Here is a 25,360-nt window from a genome sequence, read left to right as displayed (position 1 = left end):
CAACTGTGAACATTTGAACACACTGTCAGACTCAGATCTACCTTTTTCACTCAATGATGTTCTGATGAACTTACTGCAGCACTGCCCACAGTAGTTGTTGATGTAACTCACTTTCCTTTACACAGGAGATCTGATCTTTAGATATTGGTGTATTTTTTTATTCAGCCTCTGTTGATCATCATAACTTCATAGCATTTATTCAGATATTCTCAACACAGACACATGGTGATACAGGACTGTGGACCAGAACATGTTATCAGGAGATACAAATGATTTCAGCCTGTCTCACTGTGCCTGATAGAAAATGTATCCCCTCTATAATCCTCAGGTGATGGACTAACATCATCTGCTTTATTCTGTACACATTTATCATCATTCATAATAAAACTAGTGAATTAGGAACCGTTTCACTTTAGTGGAGACGAAGAACATGAGACAGATGTGACCTCATGCTTTGTGTTCTCAGATGGTTCCACTTTTAGGCGTCCGGAAAGAAGATCGTGTTGACTTCAAAATAGTGTTGGATGAATCTTATAAGATGGGAAAAGGTCCTGATAGAAAAAACAGGCTGTGATCAGTGGGAGGGTCCTATAATGTCACTGTAAAATCCTTCGCCGTCACTTTCTAAATACTGTATCTTTGCTATTTTTCAATGGATTCACATCAAATTTACATGTATTATTGACCCCAAGATGAGCAAAAAGTTACATTATAACCCCGCCCAAAACCAAACAGGAAGTCAGTCATCTTGTCTGTCTGTCTCACAGAGGACTCAGATACACTTCTGTCTATCTCTCTGTCTGTCTGTCTGTCTGTCTGTCTGTCTGTGTAGCTGTGTGTCTGTCTGTAAGGGTGTCTGTTTGTCTGTGTGTGTGTGTGTGTGTATCTGTCTGTTGGTGTGTCTTTCTGTCTGTGTAGCTGTGTGTGTCTGTCTGTCGGTGTGTCTGTGTGTTTGTCTGTCTGTCTGTGTGTGTCTGTCTGTCTGTGTGTGTCTGTCTGTCTGTGTAGCTGTGTGTGTCTGTCTGTGTAGCTGTGTCTGTCTGTCTGTTGGTGTGTCTGTCTATCTGTGTATGTGTGTGTGTGTATTTCTGTGTATGTGTGTCTGCCTGTCTGTTTGTCTGTCTAATTTTCTGTGTCTGTCTGTCTGTCTGTGTGTTTGACTGTCTGTAGGTGTGTGTGTGTGTGTGTGTTTGTCTACGTGTCTGTCTGTTTGTGTAGCTGTGTGTCTGTCTGTCTGTCTAAGTGTCTGTCTGTCTGTGGAGCTGTGTGTCTGTCTGTCTGTCTGTAGGTATGTCTGTCTGTCTGTCTGTAGGTGTGTGTCTGTCTGTGTAGCTGTGTTTGTCTGTCTGTTTGCCTGCCTGTGTGTATGTGTCTGTCTGAATGTCTATAGGTGTGTGTATGTGTGTGTGTGTTTGTCTGCGTGTCTGCCTACCTGTGTGTCTGTCTGTCAGTGTGTCTTTTTGTCAAAGAATCTGTCTGTCTGTCTGACTGTCTGTAGGTGTGTGTGTGTGTTTGTCTGCGTGTCTGTCTGTGTAGCTGTGTCTGTCTGTCTGTCAGTGTGTCTGTGTAGCTGTGTGTGTCTGTCTGTCTGTCTGTCTGTCTGTGTAGCTGTGTCTGTCTGTTTGTGTCTGTCTGTCTGTGTGTCTGTCTGTCAGTCTATGTGTCTGTCTGTCTATGTTTCTGCCTGCCTGTCTGTGCGTGTGTGTCTGTGTTGCTGTGTGCCTGTGTCTGTCATTCTGTGTGTGTCTGTCTGTGTTGCTGTCGGTCTGTCTGTGTCTGTCTGTCTGTCTATGTGTGTGTGTGTGCTTGTCTGCCTGTCTGTCTGTCTGTCTGCGTGTCTGTCTGTCTGTCTGTCAGTCTATGTGTCTGTCTGTCTGCGTGTCTGTTTGTCTGTCGGTGTGTCTGTGTAGCTGTGTGTCTGTCTTTCTGTGTTTGTCTGCCTGTGTAGCTGTGTGTGTCTGTTTGTCAGTGTGTCTGTCTGTCTGTCTATGTGTGTTTGTCTGTCTGTCTGTCTGCATGTCTGTCTGTCTCTTTGTCTTAGTGTTTGTCTGTCTGTGTAGCTGTCTGTCTGTCTATGTGTGTGTGTGTGTGTGTGTGTGTGTGTTTGTCTGCCTGTCTGTCTGTCTGTCAGTCTATGTGTCTGTCTTTCTGTGTGTCTGTCTAAGTGTCTGTCTGTCTGTGTGTCTGTCTGTTTGTCTGTCAGTGTGTCTGTCTGTCTGTGTAGCTGTGTGTCTGTCTGTCTGTCTTTCTGTGTGTGTTTGTCTGCCTGTCTGTCTGTGTAGCTGTGTCTGTCTGTCTGTCTGTCTGTCTGTCTGTCTGTCTGTCTGTCTGTCAATGTGTCTGTCTCTTTGTCTTAGTGTCTGTCTGTCTGTGTAGCTGTGTCTGTCTGTCTGTGTCTGTCTGTGTCTGTCTGTCTGTCTGTCTGTCTGTCTCACAGAGGACTCAGAGACACTGAGGAACCAGAGGACCAAATCCCAAACCCAGGATACAGAGTGTCAGTGAAGGAGGTACAGACGGTGTGGATGAGTGTCAGAGAGTCAGAGGAGACTTCATAGAAGGACAGACGTCCATCAGGACAGTCCACATACACTCCTACTCTACCAGAGGAACCACAGGGACAGGAGGTACGTGTGACTATGTTATTGTGTCTGAAGGAGTAAAAACCACTGTAACATTTCAGAATCCAGGACTGATTATTAGATCCAAACAAACAATCATCACTGTATCCTTTCTTACTGATTCCTCTGTAACTCACTGCTATAGAAACATTTCCATTCCTCTCCACCTCCCAGTAACAGCGACCAGTCAGACCAGTACTACACAGAACCTGATAGTGATCAAATCTGTCCTGATAATGAGGATAAAGCTCCTCCTCCTTCACACATGTCATCGTCCTGTTGTTGTCAGACAGTCTGAGGTTTCTGTTGATGGAGTTTGTGTCGAGGTGAATGTGACAGAAATCTGATGAGACACAAAGAAACAACAGTTGATCATGTGATGCTTCATTGTCTCTGTATCACTGACATGTTCATTCACTCAGAGCTTCATGAGGACACTTTGAATGAACACACACACACACTTACACTTCCTCACACCAGCTTTGATCCTCTGCTCTCCTCCATGGTCCGCCCTGCAGGAGCAAACACAGGCAGTGATTTACACACCTAAAGAGTCCAAAGTGCTGCTCAGAAACCTGATGCCATCTCCATCAAGCTCTCCATGTTTCTACTGGTTTGTCTTCAACAGCTTCACCTTCTTCATCTCCTTCAAAGTGTTCCTCTCTTCATCCTCACTGATTGGTTCCACCTCCTCTGATCTTAACTATACACTATTATATATATGTATATTTACACTATTTGGTCCTTTGCAGTTTAAATAAGTTTGGTAGTCGTACATATTTTTATTCTTTTTAGTTTTGAATGTGGATAATATCACACACTAAATCATAATTCTCCCTTTAGAAATACATTTGTCTTATGAATTCTAATACATTACAATGATAAATAAAGAATAAACAAACCTATTGATTGACTGTATATAGTGATATTCAAAAACCTAAAAATTAAACATAGACATCAATACTATTCACAGGAGTATACTTTACTAACCTCTCAACACTTCTCTTAATAAATAATAACAATAATCTTGATAAAATATATTATGACTTGTATCTAAAACTTCAACATTCACAACATTCACATAAATGTACATATATATACACTAACACATATAATTACACACCCATATATAACCTGATAAATAGAAATTGATAAAATACATATACACCCATATATATATATCTACACATAAACACACACACATGAAAAAAACTAAAAAAGAAAAAGATAACATAGATTTGAACATTAGCTGAAGAACTTTACACAAATAATTAACACTAGAAATAATAATTATAAAATACTTTAGTTTAAATATATTTTATTACTTTAACTTTTACAAAATAGGCTAAAAATGAATTAAATGAATAAATGAAAACTGAGACAAATAAATATAAAAATGAATGAATTAAATAAAGAAATAAGTAAACAAATACTTAAATAAGTCAATAAATAAATAAATAAGTTGATCTCCAAAGGCACCAAATATGACAAGACAAAATACTTTTGTTATAATGACAATTTAACAAAAACCTCTTGGGTAATAATAAAATAAAATAAAAAATCAGGACAACTTTGTTTTTTGAAAATAACCAAACACACATTATAAAAACTTATAGACTCAAAATGGCTCCATCCAGATAGTTTTGATTATGTTAAATCAGAAGAAAAAACAAACTGTTTCCTACAAAAACATGACCCGGATAATACTAATAATAATAATAATAATAATAATAATAATAATATAATAATAATATTATAAATATGAAATAAGAATAATGATAAATAATCTGATCTGACGGATCTGGACATGTCATCTACCCGGGCTGTTAGTGATTGGTAGATGACCGTTGCTATGGATACTATGGACAAATACAGAATGAACTCTCCCTCAAAAGGAAACACTCTGAAAAAACTCTGCTGCTGGGAAAAGACTAAACTATAGTGTTCTAATCATTCCCTCCTGATAAAACAAGTAAAGACTGAAGGACACGTCACAGAAAACAATAATGCTGATGCTGCTAAAATATGTTGGTGTATGTTAACATGAAACACATCAGTTTAGAAATCATTAAATCAAAACTATATGTTCAATCCCATAAGGTTTTATAGATAACGCTAATAATTCTGTAATTTGTCTCATGTTTAATTAAAAAATGAAAACATTAATGAAATAAGATAAAATACTAATTATTGAACAAACTAAAAAACTTAAATTGTAATATCAAATTAGGAAAATAAACTAAAATACATTTTGGTTGAGAAACTTTTTTAATAAAAGTTCAGCCTTTGTTTCAAAGTTAGATTTGAAACATTTCACATAAAAACATCTCCTCCAAAACCAGTAATTATTTTATTTTTAAACCTAAAATATATAAAGACTAAGAAAAAAATAGGAACCACAACAATATTTATGTTTTAGTTTGATTTGAATATTTCATTTAAAATCACTAATGTCCTAAAAAGTCACAACTTTCAATTATTACATTATTAATATTAATAAACATAGAAAACAAAACACACATCAAACAAATGTTTTTCTGATCTTAAATCAGAAATGTCCAAATCAAAAATATATTAAATTAAAACAGCTTTTAATGATAAACCAGAAATGAATTTCTCTTCTTTTTGACATGAAGATTATGAAATATATCTTGTGTGAACTGCAGTGAACTGGTAGAAAAACATTAGATAACACACAACACAACTTGTTCACAACTGATACAGAAAGAATATAAAAATAACATTGTTTGACCTAGAAAATAAACACACAACAGAATAATTACAACACATAAACATTGATTATATAAGATATTATGGAACCAAACACACACACACAACACACACCACACAAACACACACACACACACACACACACACACACACACACACACACACACACACACACACACACACACACACACACACACACACACACACACACACACACAGAGATATATATGTATGTGTGGGTGCATGAATAAGGATGATGTCATGCTGTATGTATGAGAGAAACGTGTTGTGAGTGTGAGTGTGCTAGTGGGCATGTCATAGAGTGATTGATTGATGGATGATGACACTTTATGTATAACTGAGAGAAACGTGTTGTGAGTGAAAAAATGTACCAGGGCGTGTCTTTGAGTGAGTGATCATGTGATAGAAGGATAACTGTTTGCACACATATATACATACACACATACATACACATATATATACAGACTTACACACATACCAGTTATTGTTTAATTCTTTAAATATTTATAATTTAAGATGGGTTAGGATCTTTCTTTTTAAGGAATTACTAAAAACTTTCTTGTTGATCATATGTTGATATTTTTGAACTGACAATTAGAATAACTTTTGGATATCATATTTATAGATTTCATTCTGTTTTCTTTCTCTTGATGAATAGAGTTGATTGACTTTATTTTTTTTGTAACACTCCCCCAACACTTTACATGTAGCTTGAATAAAAGTCATATTTTTAGTTAAAAGGTAAATGAACAAATGATCTTAATAACAGACATGGATAACATTATTTCATATATTGAGGAATCATATATATGTATAGACCCTGGCCCAGAATGCAGAACAGTGGTGATCACCTGAGGTTATAAAAACAACCTCACCACCTAAAATGTCTAATCAAAGGTGGGGGGCTGAACTGTACATGGTACGTGGTCTATAGATTAACTAGGATCTGTAGAGAATAATTAAAGACATAAATACAATCAAAAATCTGTGCCCTGGGAATCTATATAAATATTAGTAGAGGCATAATTAACGTAACACCTGGTTACATTTCTGTTTTGTTCTAATTACTGTTTTATTCTAATGATTTGATTTACTTTTCAGTTCTTTGGTTTATTTTCTTTACTTTTTTATTCACTTCTTAATAATCTCTGTTAGTTTGAATATTATGTTACAACTGGTAAAATATTGTCATTTCCTCTATTAATGTTCTAAAAATCTCACAACTAAACCCTTATGTGTATTATATCCTCAGATAGATAAATAAACTATGTAGACATGGATAGAATTAGATAGAAATTATAACTTGAAATATTTCAAAAAATCATAATCAATTTTTTGTTGTTTGTGCTTCAAAAGCTTCCATATAAACTTTATAAAGATTGATATTAATTTCTGAAAGTCATTTCCTGACTGGTCGCTGTGGGCAGGCAGGACCGTGAATGTATTTTTCCTCACTAAGAAATAATAATCAATCAATCAATCAGTTCAGGTTCCTGCTGTGGGTTTTCACATTCACATGGAAAGAGAAGTGATATTAAAAAAAAATACACACACACTACATAGCAATCATAGACTCACCTCACTATGTGGTTGTATGTAATAAAGAAATTATAAAATCTGTATTGAATAATTCTTACAACACCTTTTGTAATCATGTGATGTTTTATAAGATTGATTTTGATGAGCATGTATTCAGTTATTGTTTGTACAGATAAATATAAGTGGATAATTTCAAGTTTACTGTGTTTATTCAATTTAAACACAAATCATGTTTGTATTCTGTTCTGTTCTACTCATAACTTTTTTCTTATATTAAAACATAGTCTAACAGTAAATCCAAATAAATGTAATAAAGTTAAATAAAAGTTTTTGTCCCACTCTAACAATGGTAAACAAAATAGGAATATAACTTGAAATAAAATAATGTTAAAATAAATTAATGAGCTTACATTAAGTAACCTGATATTATAATTTCTAAAAAAAAAACGTTAATATAACATAATAAAACATAGTCTGAATTAAATATTTTGTCGTATTCATAATTTTATATAATCACACTGTTAAACAGTGTGAAGACAGGAAATGTTAGAATGGATTATTATTCATGGTTTCTTTTTATGTGTAATACTATAATTATATATCTTTATACTCAATAAATCTATTCATAAAATATATTCAGGTCAACTTGTTAGCTGTCATTTTCAGAACAAGGACAAACAGTTTCAGAACATCTGATTTCAACTTAATCTAAATCTAAAAACAACACAACCATGTACGTAAACGAAGAGACAAATCAGATATAAACAAGACAATCAGATTAACACTAAAATGTCAGTTTGACCCAAAAGGCACAAAGTCTAAATCATTAACAAATAAGAATAATTATAGTTTAAAATTAAACTTAATACACATTAAACAACTCATGTTCTATATACCTAAATAAATCAAATAAACAGACACTAAAGACCCCAAAATGATCAATAATAATGAATAAATCAACAAATCTTAAACATAATTTGTATTGCTTTAAATCACCAGTAAATGACATCTTTAACTAATTACAAGGAGCTGATCATTTGATTTCTAAATATATAAAAACACTGATAAATCTATGTTTGGGGTCCAGGGAGTGAGCAGACCCTGAGGACCACAGCTGTGTTTTAGATGAGTGTCTGTTCTTCTATTGACTTATGACTTGTTGATTCATTTTCTGTTCATCTCTAATAAATTGATTGATTGATTCAGCAAAACCTCTGACTATGTCTCTCTGTATGAAATCTCAGGTACTGAACACCAGAGTTAGCTCAAAAACTCTAACAATTGTTAAAAAATGATATTTGTAACATAAGTCTACAGTTTGAAATAAATTTAAAACATGATAAAAACATACATATTTCTGTTTTAATAATTGTATGAGTGGGTCAAGTTAAATATTTCATTATTTTATTTTATATTATGCATTGTTGGAATGTCTGTGCTAAATACATATTTTCATATTTTAAAAGCAGGGTAGGTGATGTTCTAAAGCCAGCATGATTTTGAATGTAGCTTACCCCCCTCCCCTCTGTGCTCCGTCTCACTCACATGCATTTGCACAGCTGCTGCAGAAGTGGATCTTAGCTCATCACTTGTATTGTGTAGAAACTACGTCGTCTTATTCAGCAGTAAGTAAACACTAAACTTTATCATTATATACTGTATGTTAAACGTGACTAAAAACTGTTTTAAGTCTGTCACCAATGACGCACTTTGAGTGTGGGCTCGTGCACGTGAGGGGTGGAGAACGAGTAGGGAGACAGAGAGACGTGATCGGTGAATAAAAAAAAAAAAAACTTCCTTTTTCATTGATCAAAGTTTTTACAGGTTTACAGCTGCTATAGATGATGGATATTCTTTGTTCCATTTTCAGAGCACATAAGATCTTAATTTCCCCTAACTAACCTTTAATTGATTGATTATTTGAAACATTGGTAATAATTTATACAATTGCAATGTTTTAATTTTAGTGGTTAGTAACATTCAGAGCTGGAAATGTTTATTTTGGTTTTGGACCAGTAATTTACATTTCAGTTCATCTCTAATTTTTTGACTTGATAACTTGTGTCAGAGAAAAGATTAAAATGTAATTTCATAAGATACATTTATATTTTTGTATGAACACAATCCTCACTGATTGGTTCCACCTCCTCTGATCTTCTCTGTCATTCCTTCATCAGCTCCTCATAGTTCTCCACCAGCCTCTCCTCACTCCTCACTACCTTCTTATCTCTGTCCTTCATCCCTCTAACCTGTCCCAGTCCTCCTCCTTTAGTGTCCCACCTCACACCTTCATCACATTCCTCTGATACAGGTCTCTGTCACACATGTGATGGGGATTGATGTGAACATGTGATGAGCTGCTGTGATGTGTCTCACCTCAGAGTGTTCAGTTTCTGAGAGAGCAGCTTCACTGCTGAGTCTCCTGGATGGTTGTAGCTCAGGTCCAGCTCTCTCACACTGGAGGAGTTGGAGCTCAAAGCTGCTGCCAGAGAAGCCCCGCCCACCTCTGTGATGACACAACCTGACAGACTGGATTCAGAAAAACATCCACAACTCAGGAAACAAGTGAGGACACGAGGAACAGGACAATGTTGATGGAACATGTGATCCACTGACCTGAGAGAGTCCAGTTTACAGTGAGGACTCTTCAGTCCTTCACACAGCAGCTTCACTCCTGAATCCTGCAGATCATTGTTACTCAGGTCCAGATGTTTCACACTGGAGGACTGAGAGCTGAGGACTGAGGACAGAACTGCACAGCTTCTCTCTGAGAGACCACAGAAACTCAACCTGATGAAGAATCAGAGAAACCTTACAGATGTTTGTCTGTGAGAGAATTAAAGACATGTTCTTCTAAAGTCACATACTTAACTTTCTTGGAGGCTTTGATCACTGGGAGCAGATTCAGAAAAGCTTCCTCTGAAGGACAGAATCTCTTCAGGTCAAAGACATCCAGATGTTCTTGTGATGACAGTAAGATGAAGACCAGAGCTGACCACTGAGCAGGAGACAGTTCCTCTGTGGAGAGACTTCCTGATCTCATGTACTGTTGGATCTGTTCCAGCAGAGAGCGATCATTCACTTCATTCAGACAGTGGAACAGGTTGATACTTCTCTCTGTGGACAAACTCTTACTCAGCTTCTCCTTGATGTATTCAATTGTTCTCTGATTGGTCTGTGAGTCACTTCCTGTCTGTGTCAGCAGGCCTTGTAGGAGCCTCTGATTGGTCGGCAGTGAAAGACCCAGCAGGAAGCGGAGGAACAAGTCCAAGTGTCCATTTGGACTCCGTAAGGCCTCGTCCACAGCACTCTGATGGAGAAGGTTAAAGTCAGGCTGACCTCCACTATGGAGAAGCTTAAGAGTTTGTTTGAATTTAAACATCAATGAGTTCTCCAGAAGATTGATTTTAGAGCTGATGAAGGTCTGATGGACATGAAGAGCAGCCAGAAACTCCTGAAGGCTCAGGTGGATGAAGGTGAACACCTTGTCCTGGTGCAGGCTGCTCTCCTCTATGAAGACCTGTGTAAACACTCCTGAGCACACTGAGGCTGTTCTGAGGTCCATGCCACACTCTGTCAGGTCACTCTCATAGAAGATCAGCTTTCCTTTCTGCAGCTGCTCAAAAGCCAGTTTTCCCAGAGACTCCATCATCTCCCTGTTCTGTGGACTCCAGTGTTGATCTGTGGCAGCTCCTCCATCAAACTTCACCATCTTGACTTTGTTCTGAAGGACCACATAGTGGCTGTAGATCTGAGTCAGTGTCTTGGGCAGCTCTCCCTCCTCTCTGCTCTTCAACATGTTCTCCAGAACTGTAGCAGTGATCCAGCAGAAGAGCGGGATGTGGCACATGATGTGGAGGCTACGACACGTCCTGATGTGGGACATGATCCTGCTGACCTGCTCCTCATCTGTGGACCTCCTCCTGAAGTACTCTTCCTTCTGAGGGTCAGTGAACCCTCTGACTTCTGTCACCATGTCCACACACTCAGGAGGGATCTGATTGGCTGCTGCAGGCCGTGTGGTTATCCAGAGTCGGGCTGATGGAAGCAGTTCTCCTCTGATGAGGTTTATCAGCAGAACCTCCACTGAGGTGGACTCTGAGACATCAGTCAGGGTCTGAGTGCTGAGGAAGTCCAGAGGGAGCCGACACTCATCCAGACCATCCAAGATGAACAAAACCAGGAAGTCCTGGAAGCTGCAGATTCCTGCTTCTTTGCTTCCAGAGAAGAAGTGATCAACAAGTCCCACCAAGCTGAAGCTCCTCCCCCTCAGCACGTTCAGCTCTCTGAAGGTCAGTGGGAATGTGTAGTGGACCTCCTGCTGGGCTTTGTCTTCAGCCCAGTCCACAGTGAACTTGTGTGTTAAGAGTGTTTTCCCAATGCCAGCCACGCCCTTTGTCATCACTGTCCTGATTGGTCGAGGTCTTCCAGGAGGGGCTTTAAAGAGCTCTTTTAGTGTGATGGCTCTTTCTGTTGTGTCTGATCTCCTGGATGCTGTTTCTATCTGCATGGCCTCATGTTCCTGGTTGACCTCTCCACCCCCTCCCTCTGTGATGTAGAGCTCTGTGTAGATCTCCTTCAGGAGGGTTGGACTTCCTGCTTTAGCCACGCCCTCAGACACACACTGGAACTTCTTCTTCAACTTGGACTTCAGCTCAGGTTTGTATTGAGGAGCCTTTGTTCCTGAATGAAGACAAACTTAATGTTAGAGTGGAGAAGTCAGAGCAGGTTTGAATATTGGAGATCAAAGTGTGTGATGTTCTCAGTCTGGATGGTTCCTCAGATTAAATGTGACTGATTGAATCATGCTTTGAAAAAGAAAAGCCAGCTTTGTGTCCTTCATGTGATGTTCCTCACAGTGAAGATGTTCACATGCTCTTACTGCTCTGCAGACGCTCAGCAAGCTCCTCCTGCTTCATCCTCTTCAGGAAATACAGTGTGATGTTCAGAAAGGCCTCCCTGCTCCTCCTCTGCTCCTCATCTTCACCCTCCATCTGACTCTCTGAGCACTCTGGATCATCTCCATCTACAATCTTCTGCATGTGTTTGAGTTCAGCCTTAACAAAGCTGATGATGTTGTCCTCCAGCAGCTGGAACACAAACACATTAAAGGTGATGAGTGAAGGCCTGCTCCAATCATCTGTGTGTGTGTGTGTGTGTGTGTGTGTGTGTGTGTGTGTGTGTGTGTGTGTGTGTGTGTGTGTGTGTGTGTGTGTGTGTGTGTATACAGTGGTTTGATCACAGACTGACACGGGTTTAGTGTCTTTGTAGACTTACACACCGTAAAGATGGAGTAAGGCTCAGCTCCAGAGGAACCATCCACACCCTCCAAGCTGCTGTGGAGAAGACACAGACACTCAGACATGCTGAGGAGCAGCTGGAGGAAAGCACAGGAAGCTCTGCTAACTTCATGTTGTAGGAAACAAAAGCACATCAAGCGTAAAGCTTCCCCCTTTTGCTAGCAGGAATTAACCAAGGAGCCTGTTTTTGTGTTATCACGAACTGTTTAAACACAACTGCCCCCGTAACTCTGAGATGCAGAACTAACCCCACTATGTGGTCTTTGAACTCAATACCGGAGCCGCAAAGACTGAACCAACTATTTGAAGTACTCAGTATGAACTCTTCTTTTTACGACTCCCCACAGGAGGGGGGCCTTCTCCCCTTCCTGCCAAACCAAAAGGACCGGAGAATCCAAGGACAGTTTCCCCCTTTATCACCTCCCTGCAACATTTACGATCGAAAGAAGAACATCCCTCTTCTCCCCCTTTTTTTAAACAGATACTGTGGGATGCTGTAAGTTCAAAGAACGGTCCCAATGCCCTCTGACCCCCTGTGGTGAGATGTCACAGAAGAACACTGTCCAGGCACCTATCTGAGAGATCTCCTAGTGAAGAAGAAAGAACAAAGAAATTGTATTATGTTTGAAAAGTTAGAAATGAGAACCACGAACATGTGTTTGACTGAAAAATTACAAATGAAAACATTTTTGGAATGATTTCTACAGAAATTGAAATTGCAAATATTGCCTGTTCAATCACACTCGTTTCATGTAATGCAATAACCAACAGAATGCTATTGTAAAGTGTTTATCATTTAAAAGTGCTTAAAAATACCAGAAAACATCACAAAAGTTAGTTTGAGGTATTTACTGCGACCATATAGTTAAGAGGAGGCATAACATGATTTTTGACATTTATGTTTATGAATAATTACAAGTAAAATGCATTAATTAGTTCCTAGAGTGATTCGAGGCTATTTCCTAGTCGTGTTTGGTAGCAAACTCTTTCGTAATACATGATATTTCAGGATATGATGTTGAAAAGATGTTTTGAAATATGTGGAATTAATTATTAGGCATTCTTTTATGTTTAGAATCATCCCTTGTCGTCTGTCCTCTGTCTTACACTCACACACACCCAAGACACACCCACAAGCTGAAAGCAGGGACAGTGACCAATCACCGACATGATCACAGAATGAACAACCAAAACGCCTCCTCCAGAAGGCGTCCACAAACTCCCTTTAAAAAAGGACGCGCAACCAGAAACGTCAGTTTTGGACGCGGGCGTTCATGCTCACCCGTGTTCCCTCATGTTCCAATCTTTTCATTTATTTCATTTTATTTTTAGTTGAAACAGTTAGATTTTGGAGTCTACAGCTGCTTGGTTCGGACGAATCCGGTACCTAGTGACGTGCGTAACAGCCGAAAGGAAGCCCGGCCCGCGACCCGTTGTGGTTAGCCAAGAGCCATTACCTAAGCCAGCTGCGAAGGCCTAACCGCCCGGATCGGCTGAAGGGGCTAAATTCTGTGGAACCGAAACAGAACCAACGGTGGCACGTCCTGCTACATTGCTTCAACAGCACCTCCAGGTCCAGCCTGACATCACCTCCAAGGTACAAGAATGAACTTTCATCAGCAACTTCATCTACAATAGATCACATACATATTTCCATAACTACAAACTTACACGCATTAACAACATGCTACACACTGTACATCTCATTCATGTTTGTTCGTCTCCCCCTTGTCCGTCCTCCTCTCTTTGTTATGAGCTCTCTTTATTTTATTCTTTGATTTTATGATCTTGTTATTGAATATGTATCCTGCATTTTTATCCAATATTTAGTAGACTAGCATGTTCCTAGATTAGTGATTTCACTTTATTACGTATAATCCTCACTTTTATTAGCCTAGAAATGCATTTCATCATGATTTAATTATCCCATTTCAACTGATATTTTGACTGTGTTAATTGTTGACTTTTGAATAAAAGGTTAAACATAATCTTTGATTCCTCTGATTCATTAAAGCTGTGTCTATGGTGTAGATGTTGCTGGTAGAATTCACTTTCCCCTGGTTTCACATTGATGAGTTTAGTCTAAAAACTTAGACATATTTCTCCTGTTAAAAGGAGTGGCACCCCGCAGAATTTGAAGTAATATTAATAATTATAATTAATATTCTTGGTTATATAACCCATTAATAATAACTCATCTTCCTACAATGTGAACATCAGTAACAGTGGGTGATGTCCTGCAGAGCCTCAGTGCAGTGAGTGTGGAGCAGCCTTTGGAGCTCAGCTCACGTGTGGAACATCTCAGCATGTTTCCACTGAACAGGAGAACAAGTCTGTTGGACTGAGGCTTTATTTGTCTTCAATCCTTCACAAATCTGAAAATCACACACTGTCTAAGACTCACCTACACACTGGAGACCATTCCTACAAAGCCTTTTCTCTTTCACCTTTCACTGTTTGCTGAAATTTACATCAACACCACTTCAAATAACATAGTCCATCAAAAGTGCTGAGTCATGTTCACCACTCACTCCACCAGATAGGGCAGCTGGGTAGAGGGTTTTTGATTGGGGGTGCTTACTACTCTCAATGGGCCACTTTTTCACCCTGCCTTAACGCACCTAACTAAATAGGGCAAATATTTTAAAACAAAACAAAAATTAAAAAAAAAAATAAATAAGATTATATATATACAGAAAATATTAGATAAAAATAAAAACACCATACACATACACAAACTAATACTGTGGCGGAGATAGTAATGACAACAGTGAATAGCAAGATCACAGAATACCAATAAATGTGCAATATTTGTGACTAGTGACTATCGGTAATGAGTGGCATTAGTTACTGTTTTACTGCTTCTTAAACACATTTTAAAAAAAGACCATTGACATACTTGTGCTTGTGTTTTTTTTTTCTGTTCAGTTTTTTGGTCCAGTCTGATATAGTATCATCTGTACATTTCACCAGTCTGGACTCTGTAGTTGTAAGTTTGTTGTGAAATGTATCTACTGGCTCTTTCCTTATCAATGCTGTTAAGTGCAAGGTTAAAGTTGCTAATCATAGGGTTTAGAATGTATTTGCAATATGATAAAAGATGATTCGTGGGTGTGTGTGTGTGTGTGTGTGTGTGTGTGTGTGTGTGTGTGTGTGTGTGTGTGTGTGTTTTGCTCTTTGTCCTACTAACATGCCTGAACCTAATACTGTAAATAAAATCAGTTAATTATTGAGTAGTTGTAAATTGTGCTGTAATACAAAGTCATACTATACTATATTTGTCATTTGAACATGAAACAATGACAGGCTTTATGATACGCACCGCTACTTGGTTAAGACGAGACACACCCAACAAATTGAACCTGTCTAAGTTCCTTCATCAGATCCACCCAAAGTTCTTAATATAATAACCTCAATACATAATATCAGATTATCTATCGATAAAAGCAAGCAAAAAAAGCAATATTTTTATAATAAAGAGAAAAATGTGTAGTTAAACATGTGTCTCCACCTCCCAATGAGGTCAGTGTGTGTGTGTGTGTGTATGTGTGCGTGCTGTGAGTGATCAGACTCCCTCCTGTTTCCACTCAGGTGTGCTGCATTACCAATCAAGCAATGAAAACAATGAAACACCAACCAGTGGTGGGTAGAGTAAAAGTACTGTTACTTCATAATGTTGAATATGAATTACTAAAGTAGAAGGAACAGTACTCATAAAAATAAATGTAAACAGGTTCCTTAAAAATACAATTTAAATTGAATAAATCATCACTATAATGTGTTTCATTAATAACATTCACACATTAAAAAGGCCACAGAGCTTCCACTTCCGGTCTCATGGCGTAAGCAGAGTAAGGGACCAGCTCCGTGTAAAACTGATTAAAAGTTTACTTTCCGGACCAGCCAACTTCAAATAAATCGAGCCACAACATCCGTGAGATCAGAATGTCTCAAAGGAGGGGCAGGCAATACACGCAGACAATTCTGGAGGTTGAATTTCACGCCGCCACCGCAGAAAAAAGTGAAGGTGCAAAAGCTAGCGGCGCTACAGGGATAACAGAAGAAAGCCCAATATCACTTGGCATTTTGCGTGCCGAGTTGAGATCAGAATTCAACTCGTACAGACACCATGCGATCATTTCTTAAAACAGAGATGGATGGTCTTTGCCAAGAAATACGCGTTGAGATGTCATCCGTACAGGAGACAACCAAAGCGGAGATGAAAACTATCCGTGACGAGCTAACGGAAAAAGTTGAGAGACTATCTTCAATGCAGGCGGAAGCGGCTGACACACAGACGAGCATGGAGCAGTCCTTCAGTGACGCTTCTGATAGACTTACGACTTTGGAGAACTCCTACCAATTTCTGCTGATCATAAGAAACTTCAGGATATTAAACATTCCAGAAGGATCTGAAAAGAATAAGCCAACCACGTTTGTGACTAAGTTTCTGTCCACAGTGCTTGGTGAAGAAAACTATGACGATCCCATCCTGGTTGATCGTGCCCACAGGAGCCTTGCCCCAAAACCACGTAGTGGTGAACAACCCCGACCTATGATCACTAACCTCCACTACTATTCGGATAAAGAAAAGATCATGTTGCTGTCTCGGACCAAAGGCAAGCTGTTCTTTGAAGGAGCACAGATACACATCTTCCCATATATGAGCCCAGAGGTAGTATAACAACGAGCAGTCTTCAATCAGGTGAAAACTAAATTCTGCGACGCTTGAATCCAATACAGAATGTTTTTTCCTGTCAAATTGGAGATTGCAGTCGACGGCTCCAAAAAAACATTCACCGACCCACGGGAAGTGGAGAGGTTTATTGACAACAACAAGGTACCTTCACTGGAGGAGCACTGAACGTAAGAGCACTAATTTTGACACTTGTGGTAATACTGTGGCCTACAGGAACTGTGTAACGGACTGAACCAGGTATCCAAAGAATGTGAATATTTGTACTTTTTATTTATTTTATTATTATTATTTTTTTTATTATTATTTACTTGTTCCTAAATTTCCTCACTATGAATGTATGTGCATACGTTGGCACACAAGTATACATAAATATGTTTATATGCATATGGGTGTGTATGGAGGTATATACATGTATATTTGTACACAATGTTATTAATTTATTTATTTAATATTATTATTTTTTTAGAAATACATTAATGTATATAATTAACAGTTATGGCTAAAAATTATATTTTGCATTTATCTGGGCATAAAAATTTGGTCAATATTATCTCCTGGAATTGTAAAGGACTCAATGGACCTGTTAAACGAGAGAATATATTGACTCACCTTAAAACATTAGACATGAATATCGGGTTTTACAAGAAACACACTTAAAAGATCAGGATCATAAACGGTTGCGAGCTAAATGGATTGGACAGGTGTATCATTCTAAGTTTCCAGTAAAAAACAGAGGCACAGCTATAATTATTAAAAAAAACAATTCCTTTTTCAGCATCAAAAGTAATATCTGACCCTCGAGGAAGATATGTTATTGTTACAGGAAAATTGCACAATAAATCAGTTACTCTCGCTAGTGTATACGCCCCCAACGTTGATGACGTGACTTTTTTTTGTTCTTTCTTTACAGCATTACCGAATATGGACTCCCATAAATTAATAATTGGAGGGGATATGAACCTGGTGTTAGACCCAACAATTGATAGATCATCACAAAAATCATCTATCTTATCAAAATCTGCCAAAACCATTCATAGATTCATGAACACCTATAAATTATTTGATCCATTTAGAGTTCTATCTCCTAACACAAGGAAATAATCTTACTTCGCTCTGGTTCATCATTCGTTTTCTAGAATAGATTTCTTTTTAATCGATAATGCATATTTAACAAACATTAAATATTGTGATTACAAAGCAATTGTGTTATCTGACCATAGTCGGGTGTCATTCCAAATAGAGATGGAATATGGCCGATAACCAAAAAATGGAGGTTTAATAATGCACTTCTATCAGATGATAAAATAATTGAAGAATTGCAGAAACAAATTGAAATATTTTTTCACACAAATGATGATCCAGATATAAAAAGATCTACTTCGTGGGAAACATTTAAAGCATATATCAGAGGCCAGATTATTTGCCAGAGTAGCTTAAAAAATAAACAACGGAGGGAAAAGGAGTTGAAATTGACTCAAGAACTAAAAGAAATTGACAACGTTTATGCTAACTCCCCTACACCTGATCTATATAAAAGAAAGCAGTCAGTGCAAACTGAACTCAATTTACTATATACAGCAGAAACCATTAAATCCTTGACACAATTAAGGTACAAAAATTCTGAATATGGGGGAAAAAAAACATGTAAACTATTAGCCCAGCAAATTAAAGAAGAAGCAGCATCAAGGTTAATAACAGAGATACAAACAGATACTGGTCAGACAACAACAAATCCTAAAATAATAAATGATACTTTCAAGAACTTCTATACGAAATTGTATTCTTCAGAATTTAATAATGATCCATGCTTCATAAAACATTTTTTTGATAACCTACAAATACCTACTATAAGTTGGGAAAACAAAATGATATTAGAACAACCTATATCAAACTTAGAAATAAAACAAGCCATACAGTGTATGCAAAACTCTAAATGCCCTGGACCTGATGATTACAGTGTCAAATTATACAAGACTTTTATAGACCAATTTCACCACTTCTTTTAAGTGTTTATAATGAAGCACTGACTACAGGTTCTCTACCTCCTACACTATACAATACATGCATTTCTTTGATTCATAAATCTGGCAAGGATCCACTAGAACCAGGTTCATATAGACCCATAAGTCTCCTGAATGTAGACAACAAAATATTGGCAAAGATCTTAGCCTTGCGTTTGGAAAAGGTCCTTCCAACTCTTGTGTCACCAGACCAAACAGGATTTGTTAAAGACAGGCAGTTGTTTTATAACATCAGACGACTGTTCAATATTATCTACACTCAAAACCCAAATAAGGAAGTAACGGAAATATTGCTCTCACTAGAAGCCGAGAAGGCCTTCGACAGGGTTGAGTAGATTTTCTCTTCTCGGTCCTGCCGAGGTTCGGATTTGGCCCCTTCTATACTTGTTTAATTCATTTACTTTACGCTCAGCCTAAAGCGTGTGTTCACACAAATAATATGGATTCTTACTCTGTCCCTCTCCACCGTTCAACACGACAGGGTTGCCCTCTGTCTCCCTTGTTGTTTGTGTTGGTCATAGAACCTCTTGCTGTTTTGCTGCGCTCTGCGGGCGATTACGAGGGGATTGTAAGAGAGGGTACAGAACATAAAGTATCCTTGTATGCAGACGATCTGCTTTTAAACATTTCAGATCCATCTTTGTCTCTACCAAAAATTATGACCATGCTATCAGATTTCAGTAAAGTATCGGGATATAAAATTAATCTGTCAAAAAGCGTACTGTTTCCAATTAGCTCTAAAGCAAAAATTCAAATACACATGTTCAGCCCTTTTTCCTTCACTGTTTCAGACTGTTTCAAATATCTTGGAATAAATATCACAAAGGAAATCTCTGGCCTCTTCAGCAAAAACTTTGTGAATCTATACAAACAGAGCAACAGATCGAGAAGTGGTTTAATCTCCCGATCCCTCTCGCTGGTCGAATTAATATCATCAGAATGAATGTTCTGCCAAAATATTTATTTTTATTTCAGTGTGTTCCAATTTTGATTAATAAGAACTTTTTTTACCAAAATAAACTCTTTAATTACATCCTTTATTTGGAATTAAAAGACACCAAGAATTAAAAAATTGTTTTTACAAAGACCCAAACCCATAGGAGGAATGGGATTGCCCAACTTCTGGTTGTATTATTGGTCCTGCAGTATTCGATGTGTCATTTTGGAATGGATCTCTCAAACCTGATTGGGAACAGATGGAAAATCAAGCTTCCGCCCCTAATACATTGAGATCATTGATATACTATACCTCCGATCTTTCTAAAGAGTCAAAATCCAGTTGTGTCTCATGCATTAAAAATATGGTCTCAGTTCAGAAGACACTTTCAGTGGAATCAATGTTCAGTCCTTACACCAATAACTGGTAATCAAGCACATAAGTTGTTTTCAGGTCAAACGTTTCAACAATGGGACCTTAAAGGAGTGCATGCAAGTATAGACCTTTTCATTGATAAATTATTTCCAACATTTGAACAATTAAAACAGAAATTTAATATTGATCACAAAGACTTTGTAAAATATTTACAAATACGTAATTTTACTAAGACAACATTTTCCTCTTTTCCCAATCAACCTGAAGTTTGTCCTATGAACAATGTATTACTGAATAAACCACTTAAAAAAGGATCAATTTCTGAAATATATAATAACCTTTTCACAGATTGTATAACTACACTTGACCATATAAAAGATGGTTGGAATGAAGACTTGGGAATAAATATCACAGACGACCAATGGACTGAAGCTCAAAAAAAGATCCACTCTTCTTCAGTTTGTATCAGACATGGTCTGCTGCAGTTTAAAATCCTATATCGATTGCACTTCTCCAAACAAAGACTGTCCAGGATGTTTCCGGGACTGGATGCTTCTTGTGAACGTTGTGGCTATGCCCCTGCTTCATTGTCTCACACATTTTGGAACTGTCCATACATCACCCTCGACTGGTATGAAATAATTGAGACTTTGTCAGTCATTTTCAATGTTGAACTCCCAGCTGACCAGTAATGTCATTATTTCTTTCATATCTTTATATTCTGTTTTGGTCATATTTTTCAATATGCTTCAATTTTTCGATTCTCTATAACGTTTTTTGAACAATGACGCCACAGTATTTGCAGCGGAACTGCCAAATTAGTACATCGACTCCAGGCCCAACACTTCGAGCAATCCACCATTTTTATTTCTGGCTTTTATTTTGTAGTCCAAGCTCCAGGATGCAGAAGTTACAAGAGGATAAGTCAAAATGTTCGGTTGTTGGATGTAGTAACCCACACGCTTCATTACAACGTCTCCCAGCATCAGAACCTTTTCAAAGTGCCTGGTTGAGTTTTATTTTTCACAGAAATGTACCCACATCTGTGGGTAAGGTCATTTTTGTGTGTGTGAAGCACTTCAAGGATGACTGCTTCATCAACCTCCACCAGTATAAAGAAGGATTTACAGAAAGACTTTGTCTGATTGAGGGTTCAATTCCTTCTATCTTTGGAGACGACGAACAGAGCACTTCGGTAAGCTGTAAATAACGCTAAAAAGTGTGACGATAAGACGTCCCTCTCATTGTTTTGTTAGCATTAGCAGTTGCACCGTCTTCATATGTTAGCGCTGTGTGATCGTTTTAGATCCTTGATGATATGGCCTACGTGATTTAATTTAAGTCTAAAGTTTTCGTTAGTCATTTCATTTTGCTGTTTTTTCTCTGAAAAGACTATTAAAATGCATTTCGTGACGTTAGCTTGGTGCTAGCATTAGCTCGATGCTTGTATTAGCTCACTTGTTAGGGTTCTGCAGGTTCATCATCTTCATTTTCATCTCGCTCCGTTGGGTCAGACTCTGGCTGGAACATGTAAGGCTGGATGGACAAGTCTTCCATTGTTGACATTGTGTAAATAACGTGTAAATAAACTTTTTCTGCGCCGCTACATAGCCGTATCTCTTCTATCAAACTACAAAAATGGCCGAACAGGGTGGAGTTGAACCGACTGTCACCTCTGCAACCTGGAGAGGGGGCGGGGTATGAAGTGTCTCATTTGCATTTAAAGAGGCCGCACCAAAACGAGTTGATCTCAGAAGGACATCAGAAAAGGGGTAGAAAAGGGGTGGAGCTATAATAATTAGGAATTCAGACCCAAGCATTGCAGTTCCACTTTATATAGACCACAACTGTATGATTTAAATGTAAAAAGAAAGGATTTAAAACCATGATATGTCTCCTTTAAGGCAAAAAGAACAAATGTTTTACTCAATCTGGCAACCCTTTATTAATTATTATAATGATATGTAAATTTGGACGGACCTCCTAATACTTAATTTGACCTAGTTATTTATTTTGTACTTAAGGCCTCAAGTGTGTGCAGGATTTTTTTGTATTTGTTTTCTTTTTTCTTTTCTTCTCAGTTTACATTCAATGTATACATGTAAATGATTTGTATATAACTGTTGGAAAAATAATTAGGGAAAAAAAAAAAAGGCCACAGTAGCTGCTGATTCAATGACCTTGATCTGTGTGTCTTTCAATCTGTGTGTAGAATTAGGATTTGTAAACAAAGTTGTGTGTGTGTGTGTGTGTGTGTGTTAACATCTGAGGGGTATTCCATAAAGGAGGGTTAACAAACTCTGAGTCTATCCATAAACTCTGGGTCAACATACCCAGCAATGGGAAACTTATGATGTAAACCTTGGGTTACTAAAGTGTACGCGCGCGACAAAAAGCCATCATCAATGGATCCAAGATTTAATCAAGCTGCCATGGCAACCACCCAGAAAATAGTGATTTATTCACCGTATTGGGTGAAATAAGCCGGTGTTTGAGGAATATGAGCCTGTTCTAAAGGTGTGTTCAGTCTTCAGTGACTATAGTGGCTTAAATCACCCGTAATTAGTCACACTTTTTAGTCGCTTCATCACTTTATTGCTTCAGTGACGTGACGAGCGGTGAATAATATGAATAAAATGTGTCTGAGGAGACGTGTCAGCAGCATAGGATGTCTACATAGAGAGTCCTCCTGTTACACTGGATATAAAGACAGTAAATGCCGCTTGATATTGCATCAATTATATTGATTTTTATGTAATATTGTCGCCACAGTCATCTCTACGTCCTCATAAATGTTATAAGAAAACACTGAAGCGGGACGCGAACCCACGACCCATCATTTCCAAGTGCAGCATCACAGTTCACTGTGCCATCATACCTTCAAAGATGTGTGAACTATAGATTTAACTGTATAACAATATAAAACAACAATTGAGCCTTAAAAGTGGTTTTATTTAAATTATCATCTCCTCCTTTATATTATCTACAGGTTTGTATCCAGTGAACTTTACTACAGACGTCAGTAGATGTTTTAATGTAGATCAACCTCTCAGTGACTTTCACTTAATGATCTGTATCCACAATGCTAGAAAGAAAACTAAAAAAAAAAAAAAAAATCAACACAACATTAGTAATGATGTGAACACGTCTGTGGTGTGTGATGTTACTAATGTGTTTCAGAGAAAAGTGTAAAGGTTTATTAAAGTGTTCAGAAATGGTGTTCAGGTGGGCGGAGCCAGGTAGAAACCCAGGGTTTCTTTGATAAAACCTGCCAGCAACCAGGTTTAGTTCACGGACAATGTTGCCATAGTAACATACTCAGAGAGGAACATACCTCGCATTTAGGAATGAGATACTCAGAGTTTGAACATAACCCGCTTTATGGAATAAACCTCTGTATGTGTGTGTAATCAAACCAGGACATTCTATGGGCTGTCTCTGTGAAACCAGTAGTTGTCAATGGTACTAAGTGATTGACTCTTTAATTAGAGGCAAACTTCACAGATTAGTGTCGTATGTGTTTGTCTGTTCTGTCTTTAATGGAATATATATTTATTATTATTATTATTATTATTATTATTTTTATATGTCTCACTGTCACAAGGAGCCGAGGTAATGATTTATCAAGTGATCGTGATGCCGTCGTCAACTACAGCCGTTATGATGAAGATCTCTGTTATCATCTAATATTTATAGAGACGCATCGTAACTGATCAGCTTTATTGATATTTTTGTTAAGACAAATAAAGTTGTATTGGTGCATGTACCAAGTGTTCATTTACGCTGTTCTTCTTCTTCTGATTTTTTTTAGTGGTAGTTTCCTCTTCTTCTTCTTCTGTGTTGTTGGAGGTGGTTTAGTTGGCAAACAGCGTGTTTTATAAACGCATGTTTTATTAATAAGTTTTATGACATAGTTATTTAACGTAGTCACACTTTTACACATTAACAGTGTTACGACCCGAAAGGAATTAACATATTTATAAAGGACAAGGGGAAACCAGGATATACAATTTTAACATTTTTATTTATGTATTGCCAGGATTGCTGGGTTTCCACTGTTTCCTGAGGAAAAAGGAGCTATCAGCAAAGCCCTAAATCCCATGTCCCAAAACTAACAAAAAAACAAAGAAAGACAAGGTAACGATTGACAAAGTAAGAACTGAAAGTTGGACCTGACGAGTCAGCTAAACAGAACAAAAAGGTGCAGTTCCAGGTTAACACTGTACAGGGCCCGCTGAGCTGAGGCCACACCCAAACTAAGAAATGAAAACCAACCCCGTCTAAACCCACCCAAAGAAAACATGAAAACAGTACTCCCGATCCCGTCAGGTCTAAACCCAAACCATAACCTTAGAATCAAAAGGATCCAGCAGTGTCCAGCCAGTCAAGGCACGGCTGTGCCCGCGGCTGTCAAACGCTGACCAGACGAGCACGCGCCCACAGACAAGGCGCGCTACCGACAGCAGAGCGGAGTGCAGCTGAGTGGCTATCTGAAGATAGGGAGGGGCGATTTACCCTACTGCCAGCCTAGGATAGGTGCGCTGTACGTAACAACAGTATCAGCAGCTTCCTGTCTAGGTTCTTTCATTCCTGCCTTTTCTGTAACAACTGTGTTGTTTTTGGTCTGAATTATGAATTTTAATTATTCATCATTTTAAATTTGGTCGGACCAGGTTATGAAGTGGATCAGATCTGAGGGAGTTTAAAAGCTCCGCCTTTTGGTGTGCAGTACTAGCAATGTTGCTCTTCACTGTCGTCATGGATATAAATTCATGATAATTATTTAATCAATCAATCAATCAATCAATCAATCAATCAATCAAATTGTATTGTATTTATAAAAAGAAGCTCCTTCCACACAGCAAGTATAAGATCATAAGATGTTCCTCCTGGAAAGACACACTGCCAGTTTTCTCCATTGTAGTGATTGGTCAGATGCTGCAAGCTCCACCCCTTTCATGTGAATGTGCACGTATCCAGACTGAAAACACTTGGCTATAATTAGCGTGTTATTATCGACCTTCGTAGGACAGCTTCTCTCTGACAGGGAATGTTTGGTTAGTTGAAGCTAACAGAGATTAATCCAGGATATAATAATCTAAATTAGTAGCATAGGGCCT

The 25,360-nt window shown here is 37.9% G+C and overlaps 1 protein-coding gene across 1 annotated transcript; it reads right to left on the bottom strand.

Moving 5' to 3' along the window:
• Positions 1 to 2,356: 2,356 nt before the first annotated feature.
• On the bottom strand, positions 2,357 to 11,846 carry LOC114460825 (protein NLRC3-like). The gene is made up of 5 exons (XM_028442699.1): positions 11,791 to 11,846; positions 9,776 to 11,591; positions 9,644 to 9,698; positions 3,084 to 3,108; positions 2,357 to 2,961 (listed from the first exon to the last, which is right to left on the bottom strand). Exons 1-5 carry the CDS (start codon positions 11,825 to 11,827, stop codon positions 2,432 to 2,434), a joined length of 2,463 nt encoding a protein of 820 aa, XP_028298500.1. The 5' UTR covers positions 11,828 to 11,846; the 3' UTR covers positions 2,357 to 2,431.
• Positions 11,847 to 25,360: the final 13,514 nt, after the last annotated feature.

This window comes from Gouania willdenowi, unplaced genomic scaffold (genome assembly GCF_900634775.1).
Source record: "Gouania willdenowi unplaced genomic scaffold, fGouWil2.1 scaffold_7_arrow_ctg1, whole genome shotgun sequence".
Lineage (NCBI taxonomy): Eukaryota > Metazoa > Chordata > Actinopteri > Blenniiformes > Gobiesocidae > Gouania > Gouania willdenowi.
This window is presented reverse-complemented; position numbering and strand designations above follow the sequence as displayed.